The sequence below is a fragment of the Ips typographus genome, linkage group LG6 (genome assembly GCF_016097725.1).
Source record: "Ips typographus isolate SLU linkage group LG6, UJ_Ityp_2.0, whole genome shotgun sequence".
Taxonomy (NCBI): Eukaryota; Metazoa; Arthropoda; class Insecta; order Coleoptera; family Curculionidae; genus Ips; species Ips typographus.
The window spans coordinates 11,860,030-11,878,102 of NC_138427.1; the positions used below are offsets into that span (position 1 = coordinate 11,860,030).

Genomic DNA, 18,073 nt, shown 5'->3' on the forward strand with positions numbered 1-18,073 from the left:
AGGATCGAAAATACAAGGCGCTGGTGTGTGCCGCACAAATTACCGAATATTCACCGAGCTCAGACGATCGGAAAGTCGCGGATCGAACGGTTCTGCGCGCTGCCGCTAAAATTCCAGCGTTCACAGGAAAATTGCAGTTTATCCGATTAAAAAATTGCTTTTCAGTGTGATCCTGACAAAAAGAAGTCCTAATTTTGGATCCGTTTACTTCCCGAGAAACTAGAGTTTTTGTCCGTTAGTGTGGTACTCGCGTTTTTTTTTGTTTGTGTCGAATTTTGTTTTGTTTATTTACTATCTAGAGTGCTAAATGTAATATTTCAGTAAACAAAATTGGTAAGTATTTTTGTTATTGGATAGTTTTTATGTAAAAAGTAAATAGCATTTACAGTTAAGTTTAAGAAATGTGTATATTTGTTTATGGGAAGGTTTTGTCAAGGTACTGCAAGGGACTTGCTCTTAGAGAGCAACGCACTGTATATCTTGGCTTGCAGACGTAAATAAACAGAAAAAAGAGAGATGTACCAATAAATTTCCTATCTCGCAGCTGTTAATCAAAAGCGGATGGTAAAAATGGCCTACTTTTATAATGTCAACTGCAGAATTTGTAAATTTTTGGAAGTCGTGGGATCACCAAATCGATACACCCACTAGATGTTAATAACCTCCAACCAGTCTGTATAGAGTATAGCGGAAACTATTGATAACTCTAGTATTCCGGTGCATTAGAAAAAAATTGCTCATTTATTCAATTTCTACTTGTTGATTAATCGTTTTTTTCCAGTAAGAAGATTTAGAAGGTTTTTGGACTATTGAAACAGCATATTGAAGGTTCTGGAATGCTTTAGAGGCATTTGGAATCTTTTACACGGTTCACAAATTTTTTTGGAAGCTTCTACACTGCTTTAATATCTTCTGGGAGCTTCTAGACAAGTTGAAAAGCGTTTGGAATCTTTTAGATTGTTCTAAATGATTTTGAAAGCTTCTAGACTGTTTTGAAAGACTTCAGACTGCTTTAGAAGCATTTTGGAGTTTCTGAAGTGTTTTGAAATCTTTTTGGACTACTTTAGGAGCATTGATGGTTCTGGACTGCTTTTAAAACATGTGAATTTGAACTTTTGGAAGCTTTTAAACTGCTCTAGAAGCATACGAAAGCTTTTACACTGCCTTGAAATTTTTTTGAGAGCTTCTAGACTAGTTAAAGATCATTTGGAAGCCTTTAGAATGTTCTAAAAGCTTTTGTAAGGCTTTCGACATATTTTGGAGTTTCTGTAGTGTTTTAAAACCTTTTTAGACTACTTTAGGAGCATTTTTGGGCAGTGCAAGAGCCTTTAAGGTTCTGGACTGCCTTTAAGACATTTGAAACCTTGTAATCGGTTTTAGAAACTTTTGGAAGCTGTTAAACTGCTTTAGAAGCACACGGAAGCTTTTGAGAGTTTCTAGATAAATTGAAAAGTATTTGGAAACTTTTAGACTGTTCTAAAAGCTTTTAGAAGCTTCTAGGCTGCTTGGTAATCTTTGCAAGGCATTATAGTGTTTTGGAATGTTTTTACATTTTTTTAGACTGCTTCAGGAGTATTTGAAAATTTTATTTTCAGTTTAAATTTGTAAATTGATACATACATTTTGCAACATGTTTGTCGTTCAGAAGCTTTCAATATCTGAATACAGCAATTTTTTGTCAAATTAGTTTAGTTTATTTTTAAAAACTGGAAAACTTTGTTTCGTAAAAAACTAGTTAAACCATACAAAAATAGCAGTAAATAAGCACAAAAAACTAAAATAAGCACAAAACGAAGAAAAAAAGCAAAAAAAATCTGTCAAATAACGCGTTTTGCATAAATCGTTCACATTAGATGTCAAAGGTTTATTGCTTTTATTATTGACAAAAAGTAATTACTCACTAGTGATAAAACTTCAGCTTTGTGAGTAATAGCTATCATTACATGTTTGTCGAATAATATATGATATTCTAGAATAAAATATATTGAAACAACTAAAATTAGCGTTAATCCAGGAAAACAGCGGCCATGACCTTTCACCCAGCCTTTCACATTCGCATAATATTAAATGTGTTATTGACATTCGAGGAAATGGGTTCCACTTATCGATGATTTACAGTGTAAAAAATGACCATCAATATCAAAACAAAAATACTTTGAACAAAGGAAAAGAGTTTCTGAATAAGGGATATGCCATTCACATAAAACTCATTTCTACTTCTAGCATTTTTATCCTTCTAATTATTCAGTTTACCTGATATGCAAATGGGGGGAAACAGCAATGCGTAAAATATACAGCTTGTCGTTCACAGCATTTTGTCCATAAATCTTTTACGTAAAAGGCCTTTTAAAAAGCGTCACACGAACCCTTTATTGATTTACTCTGCCGTTTAATGACTCCTCGTAAATACTTTTATCTCACGATTAAAGAAAAGAATGGTACAATTACAGCAAAGTATCTCTCTTTTTGATTACGTAGCAATTATAATTGCTGCGGATTAGTGGTTTCCAGACAAATAATTACTTGCTGGAAAAAAAAAAAGTTCAACTTTGATCAGTCGTGAACGCCATTAATTATTCAATATGCTGTGATTTAGATAGAACTGTTATAGCTGGCACGTAAACAATTCTAAATTTAGAAGTGCCGCTCCTGTGGTACTTATTAGCAATTCAAAGAAATTGCACTTGATTTCTCAGAGCAAAAGACAAAAAATTCCATGTTAAGTCATTTTTTTTGCTTGTGACAATTTACTTTGCAAGTGGAATTAAAATATGTATTTTTAACTTGAACAAATTAGTTTAAGCTGTTTCTAGAAAAGTCAAAATTGAAATAGTACAGTGTTTCCACTGAAGAAACTATGATATTAATAGTGACTGGTACACTGCAAGTTTAAACTGCGTTTTGAAGTTCACCTGACTGTTTTTGACAAGCTCAAATATTGAATTATCAAGTCACGTGACGTAGTTCTTACAATTTTACTACTTTCTAAATTTAAATTACCAATTTTTCAACTGTTTCTTTCTTGAAATGATAAGTGTCTTTATTTGACACGTGCTAACTTGGTTACTATGACAGTTAGAAGATTCGTGCAAACGTCAAAATATCACGTGACCATAAAAAAATTAATTTCAAGGGTATGTTTCATCAAGGTTTATCATTATCTTAATACCAGGGGACATAACTAAATTTAAGAATGCCACAAATGTGTAAACATTTGAATGTATCCTGAGACAGTTTAAAGGCATTTTGATGTATTTCAAGGCAGTTTTGAGGCATTTTAGGCAGTTTTAAGGAATTTTGAGCAATAATAGAAGCATTCTGAGGTCTTTTAAAGGTCACAATAACACTGACAATTTTAGTACAAAAACACTAGCTATTCAATCAAACTCTACCCAATTTGCAAAGTTTTAGAATGTTTACACCGACCGACAAAAAGCACCTTGAATGTTATAGGTACTTTTTATGGCCCCTTTAATTTGTTTGCTCCCACTAAACGCAATTTTCGTAAACTATAACGTTCTGAATGTGTTAAATAAACTTGTGAAAATTTGCTTTCACAAGCAGTAAACATCATTAACCTATTGCGTGATCTTGGGAAACTTCCAGTTTCCAGTACAGAAAAACAAAAATTGTTATTAAGTACTAGTAGGAAGTGTAATAAAAATTTCCTAGTGGTTTCGAATCAGTCTGTGGTTTAATATTACTCAGTTTCTACATTGCATCTTTACGGTTTTTCCTAACATTGAAATTAAGTCCTTTGTAACCTGAAGGTTGATCTAGTACTACTTAATTGACTAGTCCCTTCGGAATGTTTTTTAATACCTCATTGCAGCGTGGGTATCATTAAATTGACCAATCAATCATAATGATTAATTGGAAAATCGCGAAGGTTTACTTATTGACACACACGATTGAAGGAATAGCAGAAGCAAGCATATCCATTATTTAAATTCGTCTTGATTAGGCGACAATATTGAATTAATTTATTTCATGGTTTTCTGAGATTGTTAAGTCAATAACAATATCGATCGTAGCGTTTTTTTGCCGCCGTTGATAATGATGATGAATCCGGCTATTAAGCGAATCAGTCGAGCACGACCTTTTGCACTTTTTTCAGATTTAAATATCGTTATTATGGTTTTTCAGGTCCGATCCACCAAAATGGAAATGTCGCCGTGGCTGACCAAAAATTTCAACACCCAACGCACCGCTTTCTTGCTGTTTCTGCTCTATTTCGTGGAAACGTCGTCTTCAGAGGCCACTCCCGAAGATTGGGTTTCAAATTCCCTAAATTTTGCCGAAGATCAGAGCTTCATCTCGGCCGTGCTCAATATCACATTCAAAACGGATCAAGGCTGGAGATGGGATAAGACTGACGGGAGGTATGGAGGAAGTTATGTTGGTGAGTAGCTTCAAGCTCCAACTAATATTAAGGATCGAATGTGCCGTCATTTGACAGCTAATCACATGACCACCGGGTCAAAAACAGATTAAGTTGACAGAGATTTAAACAAGACAGACTTATAGCAAGATAGATTATGTAAGTCAAAGTGAGGTAAAGAAACAAATTTCTGTTCAATTCCCTTACATAGTTCCACCACTGATTTCTCGTAACTCGCAAACTAGATAGGTCATACAATGAGGCGTCTAAGAAGTTTACTGACTAAAACTAAGGTTCTAAAGCGTTTAGAATGTGACTTACTAAAAATTTGTTCGTTTATGACACTTTGCTAGTAAGTAGCTAAAAACATCTAACAACATTCTGGTTTTGGTCAGTAAACTTGTATTTTAGTAGTTTCAGCCTTGAGTATCCTGTGTGTACACTTTGTCACTTAGATCGTGAGAATTAAAATCATTCGTTTTTTTCAAGTTCACGTCCTAATTTTACGGTAAACCTGTTGGAGCTTGTTCAATCTAAATTATAACAGTTTACACATCCATGAGAGCAAAATTTTCCGTTCGATTCCTCGATAATTTCGGTTGTTTGTTTTTGGATTTAGCGGGCAATTTTCGCACCAATCTGACGTATTATAAGACAATTATTGATACAACTTCACCTTTTGTTTTCACATCATTCATGTTATTCCAACTAATAATCAGAGGAATATGTCCAGCTATTGGCCATTATCTTTAAAATGTCAATGTCACGTGAGCATTTAACCAATAAAAGCCGGTGTGCCGATTTTCAGTTGGAAATTGCCTCTAGGAACAGACTTAATAAAAATAATGGCTATATGGTATAGAAACTTATTCCAGGTCCAGCTTATGGGCTTTTAGTCCACGTGACCTCCAGACACAACTCCGAAGACCATTCCGGGTGTATTTACCCTTTTGACAGTTCCAAGTCGGATGGACACTTGCCATCCCCAGGTAACCTTACACCACAAACAATAATTTAATTGGCAAGTTAGTAATTGGTGCATTTTTCCGGTTTCAGGTACTCCATGGATAGCATTAGTCAAGAGGGGAAATTGTAACTTTGACGTAAAAGTCGATAACGCCTTCAAAAGTAACGCTTCCGGGGTATTGGTGTACAACGACCGGGACTCTCTCGCCTTGGATAAAATGAAATTGTCCAACGATCCCAGACGTGAGTAAATTGTATTGTTTTTCGCAAATTCCCAACTAATCGATCTGTTATTACTATATCGCTCACGTAATGTCCGAGATTTAATTGTGTAATATAATTGAAAGTTATAGAAAAAATCAAGGTTCACTTTAAATAAATGCGTACGATTTTTAATCGGTGATACGAAATAAGTTGCAAGGACAATAGACGTCCGCAAAAAAAAGTATTTTCAAATTAATTTTTAGCAAATTGATTTGATCTTCGTAGGTTAATGGTTGATTTTAAGTTCTAATTGAGTAATAGTTTCTGTTTGGTAAACAGGAGGTTATTGCATTACAAACATCTGTATCAAAAAAGTGTAATAATTCAACGTGGGGGCACCCACATATGGGGCCCATCTGAAATTAGAAAAGTTATATCTAAAGTTAGTTTTTCGAATAAATTGATGCTAAAAAAAATTAACACTACAATTCGGTAAATTGTAAAAATTAACGTATACACATTTTTAATTAATTAAAATGAGTTCAAAAGGAAACAGTTACAAACTTAACTAAGCGATTGCCTATACTGTATTACAATTACGTATAAATAATTATTATCCACTGCTAAACCGACAAGTACCAGTTCTGTTGGTCTTTTTCAGGAGTTACCCGACCCAACTGGTTTCGAGTTGTTTTAATTAACATCAATTATATGAATTTTATCACTCCAAGTGTGTAAATCTCGTGGAGGTTTGGTTCGTAAACTATGTTTCTAATTAAAAAAGATAAAGCAAACAAAAAATAATAATTGTGAAACGTTTACCGTCCAATTAAGGTAATACTCGCTTTGTTAGTTTAAGTACCGTGTGCCAGATGGCGCTGATGATACTTTCTCCAGACATTTTCCTAAAGCGTACGTAGGACAAGCCACGAAAAAATCACTGTATGTACATAACAAACACGTGGGGCTCAATAATAGGGCTTAAATAAGTTATGTAAATGAGATTTAGGTGTGACGATTTGGGGTAAGGGAAACCTTACGTTTATACGCAGTTAAAAAAATATATTGGACTAAAACTTGCAACGGAATTTTTTCCAATTGGTTGCTACTTAATAAAATTTTAATTACTGTACACAAAAATGACAAATTACTTCTGGCGCAATTTTCTGACCTTATTTACTGTCAAGCTATTTATACGCAAACGAAATTTACGATACTCACACCTGAAGTAATTATTATCGTAGATTAGGTTAGGTATCGTAAATTGTTTACACAAAAAAAAAATTCAGGTAGACTTTTTCTTTCTCTCTTTGTCGTCAATATTAATATGTAAAGTGTGTATTCCTTTTTATAATATAAACAATAAAATATCTCATTATAATTTTAAATCCTATATCGACAATAATATAAATAAGTGTTCAGGGTCGGGAATTATTGAACCTACATAATGATGAGCAACTTTAGCTGTTTATGAGTTCCTGAAACCCACACAAAATCTTTCTTGACATCAGCAATGAACTACTAATTAACTCATTTTATAACGTTTTACTAAAACTATTGAAAACATGTATAGTTCGATCCAATTTTTGCCTGATCTTGAATCCGATAAACCGTCTTACTCATTGGATCATTTCAGTATCTACGTCACGCTTCAATTGTTTAAAACGTAATTGGATATACCAACAGGTGTGCAATTTTAAGTTATTTTTTAAAAGGTGGTGCCAATTTACTGGTGATACTTAGAGTAAAATTGAAATTGAAGGAAATTATGGTCGAAGCACTAATTAGATTAATGCGCCTTAACAAATTGGGGCAAACCGCTCGAGAGTTTTTGCGCATTGACGCCCACTTTCAGAAAAATTACCATTTTTTCTAATTAACATTAGCGCGTGTTGATTTTAATTACTGCTTGAAAGCGGGACAACAATTAACACAGATTGTTCCTATATTGCTATTTTAAATGTCAGAGAAAAATAAAATCACATCTATAATGCGTTTGTTTTGAATACTCAAGTATTTCCCTAACTATTTTTAACAATCTAGGCACGAAGTTTGCATTCCTTTCTTGTTTTATACGCGGGTAAACAAGGTCGACGGACCAACTGTGTGGCAACAACACACATGCACCAAAGATCTCAAAATCTTTAATAGCGATTCAGGCACCTTGACGTTTTGCGTACAATTTTCCTTTTAAAATCTGTTGCAGGCAACATAAGCGCCGTGTTTATCTACAAATACAAGGGCGAAGAGCTGGCCAAACTAGCAGAGAACGATGCAGACGTCTACGTATACATTACCAAATCTGGTCAGTCTCCATCTAAAGCTGCAAATATAAATCGGTAAGGTACTCGCTTTGTTAGTTTATCTTCCGTACGCTAGGGGACTCTGTGCTATTTAGTAGTCTTTAACGTTATTATTCAATATTCTGTTATTTTTCTAACCCTAACCTAAGTTTTTTTTTTTTTGAGACTGTTGAATACTTTTTTCAAACTTATTGTTTGTTGTACTTATTTTATTTTTATTTTAGTTTAGTGTTCAATTTTTGTTGTTAATGATAGTTTGTAGAAGTAATTTTAGTGGTTTGGTGGAAGATTTAAAATCCAGAATATAGGTGAGTAGACAATAAGTAATTACTGCAGAACATAACAATAATGATTGCTAGAAAATAGCTTAAAACTCCAAAAAAACAACAACAACAACAAAATAAACAACTGACAAAGGCGTTTTGAATTAACTTGAGAGCAAAAAATGGCCCCTTAATAATTACCATCTTTTTCTGATATATTGTGTTATTCAAAACAAAGACAGTTAATAAAAGTCTGCCATCTTATATCGATCTGTGACTAAAATTATCTTGAAACACCAAAAATTCAATAATATAAAAAACAGTTCAATTTAAGTATTTGCGATTTTTGATTATCAGTCAAGAATTTTGTACTAATTCTGATTACGTTATCAGTACATGAAATTTAGACATTGTTCGATTATTATAGGTTTTTAGTCAATTGACAATCGCCTGAAGGTGAAATTATCAAAGAAACCTTTTGTAAATGTGTCTAAATCCAACCAAAAAGGACAAAGTTTCTTGTAGTCAGAGTGTTGAAAAGTAAATCCTTAATCCAATCAACGGACTCGTGGAAAAGCTTTCCTGACTAAATTGGATCAATCCCAATTCTGGTTAAGTCGTACACCAGCTTCAATTATTACTACCTAAACTTTTCCAATCAACAGTTTTAGTGCCGTATAAACAATCATCCAAAAAGTGTACTTTTGTTTTGTTGCGGTTATTAATTTACACCGAGCTTGGGAGTGTTTGCACATTATCACCCGAGGTTATTAAAAGCCGCTTATTCCCACTCTCACGCTGTGTTGAAAGTAAACAAATTTGTGTTTCAAATATTAAACTATTATGAATAACTCGTTAAAGAGCCAGTGTTTAGCCGGAATTCGGGATAAAGTGATACAGAGATAACGAGAAACTGTTCTTACGCGTGTTTTGATGGATTTTGATTGGAAGTTAAACTTACATATGGAGAGTACGTTTTCTGATGTGCTCAAGTGAGTATTCAGTTAGTTTACGTATTATACTTTTTTGAAAACACTGTATTTTCATCTCTATTAGGAGTAATAAAAAACACTATACTGTATAGAGTGGCTAAAAAAGGATTTGCTAGGTTGCAAACTAGAAAAACTGTCAAAACAATGAAGTAGCAAAAAATTACCTTTAAACTACACACTCTCAGTTTCCTGATTTTATCAACTATTATCAGTTGAGCTATATTTCTAATAAACACTCGAGCATTTTATAACTGGAGTTTGCTTTAAAAAGTAAACTTTCGTGCCTCTCAAACAAAAAACTACTCAACAGAGAAAGTTACAAAGATAAAGAGGCCTCGCTTTGTGCTCGACTTAAGCAGCTTCCTTTGTCATTGCACTATACAACTGACGAAAAGCCACAGCAAGGTCAGATTCGCACAGATAATACAGCAAGGAGGACTAGTAAAATCTCGAGAAACAAAGACCCGAAGAAAATAAACTTATCCGCTTCAAGTACTTGTTGAAAATTTTTTAAATTGATTGATACAGAATTTCAATAGCATTTCCTTTGTCACATATACTCGGATGAGATACATACGAGGAAATACAGCGCAGTTTCTGACATTGAAATTCACTTCCGGTTTGGGCAAGTCGATGTCACAATAACAGAAATGATTGTGAAATAACCATGATTATTAAATGCATGTTTTCTTAATTGATTTTTTGGCAAAAGCTTCAATTACAAACTTTGAAATATTTCCTACTTTAGCCACCAATACTGTTACAAAACGGTATAAATATGTAAAGCATTTTTGTTTTGAAATTCCGATTTGTTTCCGACCATACCTAATAATAATATTCTTTCAGGACTTCAGTGCTTTTCGTCTCTATAACCTTCATAGTGCTCATGATAATATCCTTAACGTGGCTGGTGTTTTACTACGTCCAAAGGTTCAGGTACATCAGGACAAAAGACAAACTCACGGTTAGTTTCTCGATTTTCCTTACTTTCTGTTGAATTAACTGTTAATTTTTTTTATATAGAAAAGATTGGGGAACGCTGCCAAAAAGGCTTTATCAAAGATTCCAACCAAAAGTCTGAAATCGGAGGACAAGGTAATTCTTATGTTTGCATAGTTGTGCCAATTGCATTGTTATTCAACGTACTAACAATAGAGATTATGTTGAATGCTTCAATTTGATCTTCTGCTGAATTATATGTTCTTTAGGAATGAATTTAAAAATTGTGACCACTCCTCCAACAGAATTATGACTCACTTCAATTTATGCGGTTAAAATTAAGTTTTTTAATGCAAGGTTAAGCTGCAACCATAATTTTCACTGTGGGGAAAGTTAACTTACGACAGTAAAAGGTTGAAAGCACGCACTTTCGTCCATTGCGTCACATATTCTTGACACCATCTTTGTTTATTTACAGGAAGTACAAGGTGATGGAGAATGCTGCGCCGTTTGCATAGAACCGTACAAATTAAGCGACACTTTAAGGATATTGCCTTGTGGGTAAGTGATTTACATCAAAATTATACGTTAATTTAAACCAGTTTTTGTTTTGGTATGAACAAAGTCCTTGATTTATGACGAAAACAAAACTACGAAAGCTTTGGGCGTTATGGACGATTTTTCGTAACGAATCCGATTTTGCGGAACTCTTTCCTGTAATTGACTGTGTAAGCCTCGATTAAGGCAACCGATTACTTAAATGATGATTTTTTTCGTAACTTGCGTCAAATGTTACTTAAGAATACGCAGCAGGCAGTTACATTAATATAACAATATTAAAAAAAGGGAGAATGGAAACTATTATATAGAAATAAAAAACAAAGGACTGGAAAGTGTCAAAATAGGCGTATCAGACAAAAACTAGGAATCAAGAATCCGGAACTGGTTTTCACATTTCAGAGACTCATCATCAGTAAACAAAACGTTAATCACATTATAGTTCACAAACAACTCATGCAAAAATGACGCACAGTTCACATTTAATTAATTTCATATCACATGGTTATAGGTGTAAATTGTTTCTTTCGAATCCCATTTTATTTAGGTACCAGAGATATAATCGCATATTTTCTAGACTGTATTTACACTTCTGATTATCTATGCATTAAATGTTCAAACACGAAAGTGTAAATGTTTAACTATTTTTAATTGACTTAATTACAAATGCATTATTCATTATTTATGTTAAAATCAAGGTGTGTCTACATCATTACTATTTCCCTTGTTCCTAAATATGGACACGAAACAATATAAAGATGCACGCGTAAATGCATACTTTTATTATTTTAATAAACGTTTGTTGTTTCAGGCATGAATTCCACAAAAACTGCATAGATCCGTGGCTTTTGGAGCACCGGACTTGCCCAATGTGCAAAATGGACATTTTGAAACATTACGGGTTTGTGGTCAGTAGCGACATCTTTAATCCCGAAATGTACTTATTCTAGAAGCATCGACGCACTAGTGCTGTATTATTATAGTAGATCAATTTTCCATTTTGGGCGCTGTGATAATTTATTTTGTTTCCTATAATGTAGTGCACCCATTTATACAGGCACACAATTTAGTACCTCACACTGACCTTTGGTTGTTTCTTTGCTGGTTGAAGAGGTTTTTTTCCTTGGGTGGAGGTAATTTCCTTATGACTTTAGCATGTAGTGTGGCTGATGGCTTTGGTGTACGCTTTCAGTAGTCTAGTACTAACCACAGGAAACAACGCGATATAAAAATATTTCAACACACATTACCATTAAATTTAATTAGTTGCGGATATTAATGTTAATGGGCTGATAATATTACTTTCCGTTCTAAAAAAAATTGCCTGGATGATATTTTAAAGGTGACTTTCGATACCAGATTTTTTTCTAATACAGTCCTAGGTCAAATTCGTACAATAATACGTTAAAAATCTAGAGTCTAGAAGTGTGTTATCGATAGATAAAATAAGTAACAATGTTATAAAGTTACTAACAAAACAGTTTGTTTACTAATTTTCCCTATCTTTATAAGTACATTTATTCTGAACAAGATCTTGGCAGACAAAATAATTGCTCGGAAATTCTAATAATAATTCGACTAACACATTGTGATTCAGAAATGCTAACAAATCTAACTGCACACATTTTGTATTGTTTGTATTATAAACGATTGTTTGCGCCCAGTTTTAAGACGTACGTATTTTGTTTGTAGTTTACCGGAAGTCAAGAAAGTATTCTACAAGTGGACGGTCTTGAAGATCACATAATCGAAAATTCGAACGTTAGTCAGCCCTTAACTCCTCGAAGAGGCAGTATTAGCCCTTTACCGGAGATCAGGGCAGTTGTGATTACGAACCTACAGGTACGAATATTTACTAAATTTTGGTAAATAAAGGTAAAACTGTGGGAGGAGGTGAATATTTCTGGGCGGGGCTATTCTAGCAGTTAATAATTTGGTAGGCGTGACTAGACTAAACGGTGGGCGTATTGCATATGTAGATTTAAACTCCTTTGGTATACCTAAATATGCTCTTTGCTGTGCATTGGCACTCTTCTGGGGCACAATAAAAACTTGAAAGAGGATAAAAAATACTAATGAGCTAAAACTGGCCTCTCTAGCTCTTCATGTCAACGAAATATTGAATTTCAAAAAGTAGTAAAAAAAACCCGTAATATCCCCATTCTTTCAATTTTTTCAAAGGTCGTAACTTTTTTATTCGAATTCCTATCAGTTGCGCTGTGCCTTTCCTATCAATGGCCATTAGAAAATTAATAAAAAAACACTACAAAATGCGGCAAACCACGCCTCTTTAGCCTTTCATGTTACCAAGATGGTGCGCAAATAAAGATTTTGAACCTTACCTGCGTTAGCCTTCAACATTTTGGGTGTCTCTTTCAAAGGTATTTTTGGTACTTCTGAAATAAAAAAAGAAAATTAATTAAAAACCTTTTTTTGTTCAATTATTCAATAACTCAATGCTAATTTTATAAGCAGAACTATACTAGCAATATGAGAGGGATTTTAATTAAAAAAAGAGACATTTGATTGACATTAAACTAAGAATAAGTAGGAGGGTTAAATTTTCATGGGCGGGGCTATCAATGAAACGTAGGTGTGGCTTGTCTTTGTGGGCGTGGTTTCATGATTCGATGACTTTTTTCAGAGACGCTGCACTTTTGACAATTCAGGCGACGACGACAGCAGCCGAGCATCGACGCCCAATGAAATGACGCCCAGTTTACAACCGCCCAAAAATCAGTTTGCGCCCGTGCCACGGCCTGATTTGTGCGTAACGTGCGGAGCCCCCCGCGAACCTCCGCCCCCGTCCACGGCAATCACGATCGAGGAGGATCAGGATTGAAGTGCTTTTACTTATTATATACAGTGGTCACGTGTACTAGTCAGAAAGGTCTGAAAAACTTTTATATTTTTTAAGGTCACGGTCGTAAAATTGACGGGTCGATATGTTATTCTGTTTGATTGTGTGGTGAAATAAGTGGGTTAATGGTTATGTCATTCAAAAGCTTTATAGGTCTATAGGCTGATAATTTTCTTCTATGCTCAAACAGGACAGCATATCAAAACCACAGTATTTCCATGCTAAAGCAATATGGTATACTATGACATTCGATATTATGTAGTTTTAAGGACAGCGGATGTATGAATATTCGGAAGACGTATACACAGTAGATTTACTGCCTTTCCAGCTAGTTAATTGGTACTTAAGCTTAATTTATTGATTAGGTGCTGACTGAGCAGAGCTAGGAAACTTATCGCAAAAACTAGCCTGATATTTAGAAAGTTCAAAGGCATCAAATCAAATTTTTAAGAAAAAGCATTTATTACAAGTTTTATGTGCAATCAAAATTATACAGGATATGGCTGTTAAATGTATTAACATGTGACAGTCAAGCTCCCTACCAAACAGCAACCAAAGTTTGTGTTATAATTTTTTTGACTGTCTTTCCCATTCCTTCTCTACTTATTTGTGATATTACCTTATTGTCCGTGTTTTTTTTTGGACAATTTTACTTCGTGGTGCTTTACAAGTTATTATTATAATTCAATCATGTAGTATAAGTTAAGTACTAGGTAAACCCTGAAAGTGTTTTAGTAGGTTGTTTATTGACATACAAAAAACGCTGGTTAATATTGGACAATGCTTTTCTGCTGAACCTCAAAATGTTTTTGAGATACATTTGAACTTAATGGTGCATCGGAATTGGTAGCTTTAATATTATGTAATAATAACGATAAGAATGTTTATATAGTTATTTTGTATACACACCATTGTTACCGCAAAAAATGTTTTCTTTTATTTTTAACGCCAACATGTCCAAATAAGGCGACGACTTAAGAATACCTGTATGTATGTGTTTTACGATGAACGTATGTGTTCTCTAGGTTCATAAACTGATGCAATTATTCCAGAATTATTTAACTGGACCCCGTTATGTAACCCCTACCCTACCATCGCACGTGCCTTGAATTTACGTTTGAATTTCAATGTTAAATTGACAAGCTGTACATTGCGGAGCTACGGTTAAATAAAAACGACTGAGTAATAAATAAACGAAATGTTGCAGATTGAATTATTACTTTTATTAGCATTTAGTGTCCTAACTTGTTTTATATTAACACACTTAAAGTGCTGAAAACTGTTAAAAAAACTGTAAAACAATCAAAACTAACTTACAAAATATTAAAAACTACCTAGAACACATTTTAATATAAAAATAGGAATTTTTCGATATTTAAAAAAACGTATTAAACGCACTATAGTTGCACGTTTAAACGTATCAAAAAATGAGCGAAACAATAAATATGTACAGAGTCTTTCATTGGGGACTGACCAACCCACTTTTTTTGACTTTCCTGAAATCCCAAAAATTGAAATAGCCATTTAATGTAGTTTAAAAAGTTGAATCCAAAAATGAGTACGAAATTTTAAATTTTTTATTTTTTTTATTTCTTAATATTTTATTTTGTTCTATTTTAAGGTTAGTAATATTTTGGTACTAATTTTTTGATTCAACTTTTTAAACTACATCAAGTTTCTTTAATTACATACAGGGAAGCTCCAGTGAAAGACTTTGTACATAAATAAGTAAAGAACCTACCTAACTAAATTTACAAAAAAAAAACAGAACAGATAAAATATATCACTTTGCCTTAACCTATTCAAGTTGTAGTAACCATCAGTTCAGTCTTCATACACGCAGGGTAGCCAACATCCAATTTGGTGTATGGCAAACTTTGAACAAACGTAAAATCTTCGTTCCTTGTGGGTTTCCTTGACTGCGATTGCGATAATAGGGTGTTTTCCAACTATGGTCTTACTAGCATATCGTTTCATATCAAAGTTTTTCCAGTTACTTAGACGATAAAAATACACCTTAAAAAACATTATATTTGACTGAGTGAAATACAGCAAATGTGGACTTACAGTGCCACATGAAGTTCCAATCACAAACGTATTTCCAAACAGATACATACAAGTAATATCACTCATAAAGATTTCCCAAGTGTTATATTGTTTTTTGCTGTATGTGTTATCAGGTCCCAAAATGACAATTTCCACGTAATCGTCTATGACGTCAGGACTGCGAGAAAATTTATCAGCATTTTTGTCTAAAAACAATTTCTCCATGATCAAATTGGCTTGATCTCTTTGTGTTCAACTTACAAATGTTTATTATGACGTTGTTTCTTATAATATGAGTGGTAGAACTATCCAACATTAAAGGAGCATAAAATTTGATATCTGCCACTTTTTCCATCTCTTCCATGGGAGTGATGTTGGGTTTTTTGTAATTTACGGTGCTTAAAGTGTCGTTAATTAAAAACGTACACTTTTCATTCCACATCTGATACGACGTTATACATCGGGGGGAATAAATTCGTGTGAACCAGATCTCTTTAATTTCTCTCCTGCCCCCACTTCCTAGTCTACTTATCTCCATTATAGTCATTCGACCACCCACTTTTTCAATACAAATATAATTCCCATAAATGCTATTAACAAAAAAGAGTCAGGTTAAGAACACAGCTCACAAAAATACTGAACCTATGAGATTTAACATCTAAAATATCATATTGCTCCTTTCTCATACCATTGTAGGATATAATAGATATTCCTTTTTGGAATGCAACCACAATGCAAATATCCAAGTGGATCACATCATCATAGTCATGGTCTGCAATAAAGATTGTTTTAGCATCCATAAAAATTGTTTAAATCACAATGACATAACAAATTTAGTTCACATTTGTGTTAATGCTTTATGGAAGGAGCAGAGCGTGAGGGACGTCACAATGACGTAATTTGACAGTTGGTTTTGCCAAATTACCTCATCCTGCTCTGTCCATGGGGCATGAAAACAAATGCAACTGAGACAGATAAAGATTTACTGTGGTGTTCTACCAACACTAATATCTCTGCTCATACTTATGTTTTACCAACTTACACCCAACAAAAGTTAATTTAGTCAATCTGACTGCAACAATCCTTATTTCAAATACAGGATCCCAGTGACTAGTATACAGTTTCATTCTACCATCTTCAGACCCGACAGCAATGTGATGACCTAAAATGTTCCCTTACAATTAGCAGATGTAAAACCACCATTATTATACATACTTGACACTGCAATTGTTGATATTCTTTTAAAGCTATTATTTGGACATAACACTGGCTCTGCAATGCGCGGTGTAAAATACTCCCAGGAACTCCAATGTAAATAAATCTGCTCCCATCTGTCTTTTGAGTGGGAGCTGTACAATGGTAAATACTCCACCAACTGTTCTGGTGGAATTTCCTCTTTGCAACACCACTCCCATAATCGAGTCTTCTACAATAGGGTAACAAAATGTTAACGCTTTTTAATTTAAGAGTTTATTCAACTGTACCTTGCCCAAGTACTCAATTGTATCACTCAATCCTTCAGAAGCATTCTTGGCGATTAACAAGGTTTTTCCATCGCACTTTAACAAAATCAACTCGAGCACTTCTAACGGAACTATCATATTAGTGAAAAAATTGGTTGCAAGACTTAAAAAATCGTATTCACACTGAGCCAAAAATCTGTAAAACTGGGTGCTCTGTGTTGTTCATTCACGCGTATATTTATATTTAGACCAAAAGCGCAGCATCATAAGCTTTATTTCTGTCGGGTTACTTTATTTATTTTATTTCGTATTCCGGACACAAAGATTTCGGTTTTCAACGCGAATTTAATAGGAAATTATTTTCGTTCCGTGTTTACCTTGAGATTTCCTCAAAAACCAAAACAATGCCCTCCCTTCAAAAAACAAAACAAATCAATATGCCAATGTCTTCTGTCAATTGCAAATTGTCTTCTTCGCTTGTCATGGCTGAATTTTTATAGTCACAATGTGCAGCTTGTGATTGGTCAAAACCTCTTATGCCCATGTGACAGCAGAAAAACCAGAATTGTTTCATATTAAAAGTTGAATTTTTTTAAATGATCATCAGCTTTTATCCTTTTAATTTGGCCCGTACTCTATACCCTATTAAATTATAAATAATAATATTTAAAGAGGTCGTTCTTTGAGATGTAGAGCAAATCTTTAAAACCAAACGGCACAAACCACAATACTACCAAAAGAATGTTCACACCACATATTAACCTACTTACCATTTAAAACAGCTCTTAATAGGCACTAAACACTTTGATTAGTCGATTTTTTAAATGTGGATAAAACTTTTTTAGAAAAAAAAAGCAGTGAAAATACTCATATTCAAAAAAATTACAAAATCTACGCCGAGCCTTAAATAGTTGGCAACGTAGCATTAAAGCGTCAAATTGGTGATCGGGGAGATTATTCTTGTACAACAGAAAGAGATAAAACGTGTTCTCACCGCGTCCGATTCTCTTACACTCATTTACGTCGTTAACGCATGCGTCAAAAATCCACAGGTTGTCTTTTTTGTTTTTTCTACCGTTTTCAGTTCATGTTTGTCCA

The 18,073-nt window shown here is 33.9% G+C and overlaps 2 protein-coding genes and 1 long non-coding RNA gene across 3 annotated transcripts; 1 reads left to right on the forward strand and 2 right to left on the reverse strand.

The window, feature by feature from the left end:
• The first annotated feature begins 34 nt into the window (after nt 1-34).
• Nucleotides 35-14,679, forward strand: LOC145730807 (E3 ubiquitin-protein ligase goliath-like). Its single transcript, XM_081982233.1, has 11 exons — nt 35-333; nt 4,147-4,402; nt 5,257-5,370; nt 5,438-5,590; nt 7,758-7,890; nt 9,956-10,073; nt 10,133-10,204; nt 10,527-10,609; nt 11,418-11,514; nt 12,299-12,448; nt 13,251-14,679. Exons 2-11 carry the CDS (start codon nt 4,162-4,164, stop codon nt 13,446-13,448), a joined length of 1,359 nt encoding a protein of 452 aa, XP_081838359.1. The 5' UTR covers nt 35-333; nt 4,147-4,161; the 3' UTR covers nt 13,449-14,679.
• On the reverse strand, nt 11,644-18,056 carry LOC145730831 (uncharacterized). The gene is made up of 3 exons (XR_014178680.1): nt 17,746-18,056; nt 12,949-13,002; nt 11,644-11,808 (listed from the first exon to the last, which is right to left on the reverse strand). It is a non-coding gene; the product is annotated as an uncharacterized LOC145730831 (long non-coding RNA).
• On the reverse strand, nt 14,668-17,411 carry LOC145730808 (uncharacterized). The gene is made up of 7 exons (XM_081982234.1): nt 16,997-17,411; nt 16,728-16,938; nt 16,555-16,674; nt 16,155-16,284; nt 15,774-16,102; nt 15,534-15,718; nt 14,668-15,482 (listed from the first exon to the last, which is right to left on the reverse strand). Exons 1-7 carry the CDS (start codon nt 17,111-17,113, stop codon nt 15,291-15,293), a joined length of 1,284 nt encoding a protein of 427 aa, XP_081838360.1. The 5' UTR covers nt 17,114-17,411; the 3' UTR covers nt 14,668-15,290.
• Nucleotides 18,057-18,073: the final 17 nt, after the last annotated feature.